This window comes from Dromaius novaehollandiae, unplaced genomic scaffold (assembly GCF_036370855.1).
Source record: "Dromaius novaehollandiae isolate bDroNov1 unplaced genomic scaffold, bDroNov1.hap1 HAP1_SCAFFOLD_37, whole genome shotgun sequence".
Taxonomy (NCBI): domain Eukaryota; kingdom Metazoa; phylum Chordata; class Aves; order Casuariiformes; family Dromaiidae; genus Dromaius; species Dromaius novaehollandiae.
This window is the reverse complement of record NW_026991398.1, coordinates 2,935,847-2,943,189: the sequence shown is the minus strand read 5'-3', so window position 1 is coordinate 2,943,189 and position 7,343 is coordinate 2,935,847. Positions and strand designations below refer to the sequence as shown.

The window sequence follows — 7,343 nt, the reverse complement described above, 5'->3', positions numbered from 1 at the left end:
GAGCAGGTGACCAACCTCACAGACCAGCTCCCCAACTACTGCGAGGACCCTCAGCCGAATTTGCTCCCAATTATCAGCCTCTCTCTTGTTCTGGGAACCCGAAACTGGATGCAATATTCTCCAGGTGGTCTAATGAACACTGACTGGAAGGCGATCATCATTTCTCTTGACCTCCTGGCTGTGCTCCTGCTCAGACAGACCACGATGCTTCCAGCCTTCTTTGCTGCCAGGCAACGCTGCTGGCTCATATTTTGCCTCTGTCACCCAGGACCCTCAGGTCCTTTTCCACAGAGCTGCTCCCCAGGCACTCAGGCCCCAGCCTGTAACACTGTGGGGTGTTGATTTCTCCCAGGTGCAAGACCTGGCATTTGTCCTTGTTGAATTCCATGAGGTTCCTGACAGCCCATTCCTCCTGCCTGTCCAGGTCCCTCTGAATGGCAGCCCTCAAGCATATGGCTGGGCCTCCCAGCCTCCAGTTTGGGATCATCTACAAGCATGATGACTGTTGCCTCCTGCATGTAATTAGTACAGATGATAAATGAGACAAGTTCCTGGAGACATCAATGGTGCTGCAGTTCTCTCTGTCCTCCAGGAAGAGTGCTACCCATTCACCACTGCCCTCTGACCATCCAAGCAGCTTTTTACCCATCTGGGTGTCTACTCTTCTTGACTGTAACATTCTAACGTGCATACAAGAATATTGTGGGAGACAGTGTCAAACACCTTGCTGAAGTCTGGGTAAAAGACATTTACTCTTCTCCATCCACAAATGCAGTTATTTATTCATAGCAGGCAATCAGGTTGGTGTGGCACAATCTACCCTGGGTAAATCCATGCTAAGTGTTCCCAGGCACCTTCTTCTCCTTCACGTGCCCAGAAATGTGATCTGAGAGGATTCATTTCATAACTCACTCCTCACCAAAGTGAGGCTGAACTGCCTGCAGCTCCCCAGGTTGTCCTTGTGGCTGTTTTTGAAGGTGGATGCAACAATTGCCTTTCTGCAGTCATTGGGACTTCACCCCATCTCCACAACCTTGCAAAGATGGTGGCGAGTGGCCTTGCAGTGACAGCAGTCAGCTCTCACAGCATCCTCGTATGCAGCCCATCCAGCCCCACTGACTGGTGTAGTTTGAGTTCTCACAAGGAATCCCTCACTAACCTCATCCACCATTGGCTCTTTTTCTCCTCTGGAGTCCTGACTCAAGGCACAACAGCCCAGGAGACCTTGCTTGTGGAAACGGAAGCTAACCATGGGTTGAGTTCCTCAGACCTATCTGCATCTGCTGCTAGAGGATTCCCTGTCCCACTTAGCAGTGAGGCCACATTTCCCTTTTTATTCTTTGATTCTTACTGGAGCAGTAGCAGCTCATCTTCATGCCCTTGACGTCCCCTGCAAGTGTCAGTCATAGGGGAGCTTTTTTCTTCCCTAACACCATGCCTATGATGCTGGACAATATTTCTAAATTCCTCCTTTGCCTCAGGCTTCTTTGCCCTGCTGTATGCTGCCCTATTACCCTCGAGCTCAGGTGTGAGGTCCCTGTTTAGCCAAGTGGGTCCCCTGAGGTGACTGCTAGTTTTAGTGAGTATCAGGATGGACCATCCTTGTGCTTGGCAGGTCTGTCCTTAAAGGCCTGTTGACTCTCTGGAGCTCCTGGGCCCTTCAGAGCTGCCTCCCATGGCATCCCCCAGAAATCCCCTGAAGAGGCCAGGAAGTCTGCTCCTCTGAAGTCCAGAGTCTGTACTCTGCTACTGTCCTTCCTCACTCCCTCCAGGATTTGGGACTCCACATTTTCATGGTCACTGCAGGTAAAGCTGACACTATCCCATCCCTGATCAGTTCCTCCTTATTTGCAATTTCCATATCCAGGAAAACATCATCCTTTTCTGGCTCGTTCATCTCCATCTGCCTGTGCCTGTGCCCCAGGTTGCATGCATTTGTGTATATTTGGGTTGCAGAGCCTCAGCTGTGGCACTGAGTGCAGACCGGTCATGATGAAACATGTTACCAAGGGCCAAGGACACCACGTGTGCTATAGCCCCACTTCGGAGCAGAGATATGCTTGCATAGATAGCAGGCGTCCATGTAGTGGTGAAAGGAGGTTGCTAAAAAGCAAACCCTGCAGTGCCCAAGGCCAGGGAGAAACAGAGCTGGGCTGTGATGAAATGGCAGGAAGGGGCTGGCTGCCTGAGCTGACTCTGCAGCACCATTGGGCCTGTGACAGAGGGGAACCGATCTCCAGGAAGGACAAGGTGTCACTGAAACATTCCCTGGACCATGATGTCCTGTGATCCAGCCAGCCTGTGGACATCACTAGCCCAGTCCCTGTTCATATCAACTGAGGGTGTGAGAAGTTGTTCATGGAGAGAAAAACTAGAAGTGTTTGAGAGTGCAGGGACTACAGTGGAGACCTTGGTGTGATGTGCCTTCCGTCTATGCAATACTGTTGGATGTAGATGGGATGGACTTTGCTTAAAGGCAAAGGATTCAGTTGTTTGGGCACTGGTAGGAAACCTGGGAGGCTCTGGGGTGCTTTCCCAGCAACCACTCCAGAAGGACATGGCTTTCCTGTGGGTTCCATGCTGAATTTGCTAGAGACGTGGTTGTGCTGGACACCCCAGGCATGGGACATGGCCCTGCCTATGCCCTATCTTTATGTCACTGAATCTACTGTCTGCACTGAATTGCATTAGCTGTTTGCATTGTACAGATCTGCTTGTGCCTCAGCTTGCTAGTGAGTGGAGCTCTAGTTGCAGTAGGCATCTAGGGTCATTTCAGATGGCCAAGGCAATTCCCCACCTGGCCCCCACCTCATGCTCTAGAAGGATGTGGGTGTCATAGTTGCACCATCAGAGCAAGCAGACTCTGGCACATGCTTTGGGCCACCTCTGTCTCTTCAGCTGTCACCAGGTGTTTGTGTGTGTCCAGCTGACTCCCACCCTCCATCTCCAGTGATTACAATGGGAGCTTAGACAAGCAGCTCCTATGCAGACACCTCTGTGGTGCTCACTTCAGTTTTGGCAAAGGGAATCCCATTTCCTATGTGTTTTTTTGTGGAGCTGACAGGAGGGATCTAAATCCTACTCCAGCCCCGGGCCTTCTAAACCACCCTGAGAAGCCCAAACTGACTCATTTGAATTAACATCTGAACCATAAGTAAATGAACTCCCTTCTTGTCCCAGCTTAGGTTCCTGCCTAGTGAAGGGATAGGAATAGGTGCTTCCAGAGTGGGACATTTCCACCTCTTGCAGATAACCATCCTCTGATGAGACAAATTGCAATGCTGGAAACAGTCTCTCTCCACTGTTCAGAGAAGGACTATCAGTGATTATTTTAGTCTACTTCAGGGAACATTTCCCAGGAGGAGGGAGCACAAGGGACAGAGACATTCAGGCCTTCAGCTGGGCCTCTGCTCCTGAGTGTGGCCAGGCTCCTGGGATGGAGGGAGCTCATGGCAACCTGGCAGCACTGCCCAGACACAGCTGTGTGCAGGAGCAGCTCCTCTGCAAAGAGCAGCAGGGCTGCGGGCACTGCCTGCTGCTGCTGACAGGAGATGAGCTGAGAGAAGGCAGAGAGAAGTGCAAGGCAGTGTGGAGTGGGAGGACAGAGGAGAGCTCACTGTGGGAGAAATCTTCACAGCCCTTGACACGCTAAGTCTCTGGCTGCAGGGCAATGCTACTGAGGTTCCTGGCAAGGTCTTGAAACCTGTCCAGTCACATGACTGGATTTTTAAGGATCACTCTCCCAGATTCTCCATTGCAGAGGAGGGGGAGATGCTTCAGAGCAGGATTCCCTGCCACACCGTCACAGGGACAGGGCATCCTGTTATCTTCTCGCAGGGACGCTGCAGGGCTGTGGAGCTGGGGTACGCACACAGCTCTGCAAAAGGCTGTAACTCACAGCAGTGTCCCTGCACCCCACGGTGCTGTGTGCCTGGAGCAGTGTCTCTGCCACCTGCGAGGGTCAGCACTCAGCCTGCCTGGGGAGCTCCCCACAGCACAGGGGGAGAAGCTCTGGGTGGGAAGAGAGATGCCCAGCAGGGCAGGTCCTGTCAAGAGGGTGCTGTGTCGGTCACGGCTGCTCTCAGCTCCAGCTCACTCTCAGGACATTTCTGGAGGGGACGTTCCAAAAGGAAGGTCAAAGCAGGGGATACATGAAAGGGAAGGAGCTGTCAGGAGTCTGTGCTTTCAGTTTTATTCTCTTTGGGTGGGGTGAAATGAGATTGGATCTGTCAGGTTTAGACAGGGGACAGAGGCTCCAAAACAGGGACACTGAGAGAGGAGCAGCTCTGGGAGGCACTCAGCAAATGCCTTCCTCCACCCCTCAGCCTGCAGACAGAGCCAGCAGCACCTTTCCAGCCTCACCAAGGTTTGTCTCCCCTGCTCCATAGCACCTGCAACCACGAAGGTGCCCTGGGCAGTGTCCTGCCCCCGGGAGGTTTCTGCAGGGCAGAGCTGAGCACCCAGCGGGTGGGATGGGGTCTGTGAGCACTGACAGGGGAGAGACGTGGGGACAGAGAAACAGCTGCCCGCAGGGACGGCTCCAGGCAGCAGAGTCATGGTCAAGGTGTGAGAGGGAACCATCAACTCCAGCACCTCCTCTCCTCTGCCAGCCAGCACAGCCCCCTGCTCTCAAGGCTGTGGGGTCCAGGGCAGGAGTCGTTTCCTCGGCAGCTGGACATGCAGGAGAGGAGACACTCCTGAGTGCCCCTCTGTGCCTGCCTGTCCCTGCCTCCCTGGGCACAAATAGCATGGTATTGCTCCGTGTTTCCCACCTGCCCATGCTGCCCTTGTCCTTCTGCTTGGACTCTCTGGGCAGGGGGGTTTCTCATGCAGTTCAGACACTAACCCTGCAGGTCCTGCCATGCAGACGTGTCCTTGACAGTGAGGTGCCCAAGTGCCCCTCTAGCCTTTGGGGCTCTGGGCAATGCAGTGTGGGGGGCTGGGAATGTGCCCACTCTCTCGTCAGGACACCCCATCCTTAGGACATTCTGCCATTTCCCTGGGGTGTCTGGCTGGGCTGCAGCTGCCCTCCAGAAGGCCACAGCTCTCCCATTGCAGCTGCGAGTTACCTAGGTGCCCCATAGAGAAGCCACCTAGATACTGAGGCCACGGACATGCTGCTGGGAGGCTGGATGTGGGCAGCTGGAAGGAGTCTGATGTGTTGCTGGCTAGAAGGGAAGGGCTGAGACCTGCCTCACACACCCTCAGAAAGAGTGCTGATGGGCACTTTGGAAGTGGATTCCTCTGCTCTCTGCAGTGTTGTTTCTATTTCGGGTAACACGAGTACAACTATCCTCCACCTCTGATGTGGAAGCACAGGGCAGCTGAGAACAAGATAGACAGGCCAGCTCTCCTGCCTCTGCACTAAAGCCAGAGAGAATCCTTTTGGCTCTCTGGAATCACAGCTGGTCCCTCTGAGTGCAGCAGCAATGCTGAGGATTTCTACCTCCAAGATGTGACAGAGCCAGCTAAAGAAAACAAGCCTTAAAATATTATGAGTGGATTAAATATGACTGGAACTGGGAATATAAATTTTGATTACCCTTGTTTCCATGTACACGGTACTGTAGGTCAGGGCTGACTCCTTTGGATCCCATGGGCATAGGCCCCTGCTCCTCATGGCAAACTCAGCCAGCACAAACCACAGCTCAAGCCATGGAGCTCAGTGACAGTACTACCGAGACAGGGAGAGGTAATGTGTGTGTGTCTGGGGGAGGTTATGAGAAAGTTTTGCTCAGAGAAGTCTGTCCTAACTTGTCAACGTCTCTTCTTCCTTAGAGAATCTCCCTGTGTCCAGGGGAATTAAATGTCCAACAGCAGCTCCTTCAACGAGTTCCTCCTCCTGGCATTCACGGACACACAGGAGCTGCAGCTCTTGCACTTCTCGCTCTTCCTGGGCATCTACTTGGCTGCCCTCCTGGGCAACGGCCTCATCATCACAGCTGTAGCCTGTGATCACCGCCTCCACACCCCCATGTACTTCTTCCTCCTCAACCTCTCCCTCCTCGACCTTGGCACCATCTCCACCACTGTTCCCAAATCCATGGCCAATTCCCTGTGGGACACCAGGGCCATTTCCTACTTAGGGTGTGTTGCTCAGGTCTTTTTCTTCTTTTTCTCTTGTTCAGCAGAGTATTGTCTCCTCACTGTCATGGCCTATGACCGCTTTGTTGCCATCTGCAAACCCCTGCACTACGGGACCATCATGGGCAGCAGAGCCTGTGTCAAAATGGCAGCAGCTGCCTGGGCCAGTGGTTTTCTCAATGCTCTCCTGCACACTGGGAACACATTTTCAATACCACTCTGCCAAGGCAACACAGTGGACCAGTTCTTCTGTGAAATCCCTCAGATCCTCAAGCTCTCCTGCGCAGACTCTTACCTTAGGGAAGTGGGGATTCTTGTGGTTACTGCGTGTTTATTCTTTGGGTGTTTCATTTTCATTGTGGTGTCCTACGTGCAGATCTTCACTGTCGTGCTGAGGATCCCCTCTGAGCAGGGCTGGCACAATGCCTTTTCCATGTGCCTCCCGCACCTGGCCGTGGTCTCCCTGTTTGTCAGCACTGGCATGTTTGCCTACCTGAAGCCCCCCTCCCTCTCCTCCCCAGCTCTGGATCTGGTGGTGGCTGTTCTGTACTCGGTGGTGCCTCCAACTCTGAACCCCCTCATCTACAGCATGAGGAACAAGGAGATCCAGGAGGCAGTGAGGAAACTCTTTCAGCTGGTACTAGTTCAGCAGCAATGAGCTGCCCATCTCTCCTCACAAGCAATTCCCTGTTTATCTCCAGCAGCTCTTGTGCATTGTGCATTCTGTCTGTGATAGTCACATTTGTGCACAAGTTTGAATTCCTCCCACTTCTCCAAAGTCGCAAAACCCATCTGTCTAACCCAGAGGCCTTCTGTAAATCTGCCTATCACTGTGTCAGAGGTGGCCTCCCAAGTAGCATCTCTGTAATAAAAGGGGATCTCCTTAGTAGTGTACCTGAACAAAAGGCTCTTCTTCCCACGCTGGAGCCAAGAATGCACTCAGGGAATTGCACCCAAAAAGGTCCTGTTGCTGTGCTTGGGATTTCCTTTGGCTAAGGGGGATGCACGCAGAGGGTGATGTGCGAGGGAAGGAGGGCTGGATGGAGCCCTCACTTGTGGGTGCCCAGTGCCCCTGGGGAGGGTGAGTGGTCAAGAGGTCTCTGCCAGGGACTGTCCCACCTATTAGAGGGCTGGTGACAGATGTCCATCCTTCTGGAAGGGAGTATGGAGCCACCCGGAGAGCACAGGGCATCTCCAGGGGCAGCGTGTGCCTGGGATGGCAGTGAGTGGAGACCCCCCAAACCAGGGGTAGTCACCCG

General features: G+C 53.4%; 1 protein-coding gene across 1 annotated transcript; it reads left to right on the top strand.

Moving 5' to 3' along the window:
* The first annotated feature begins 5,806 nt into the window (after positions 1–5,806).
* On the top strand, positions 5,807–6,742 carry LOC135326147 (olfactory receptor 14A16-like). Its single transcript, XM_064503989.1, has one exon. The coding sequence runs from the start codon at positions 5,807–5,809 to the stop codon at positions 6,740–6,742; it is 936 nt and encodes a 311-aa protein (XP_064360059.1).
* Positions 6,743–7,343: the final 601 nt, after the last annotated feature.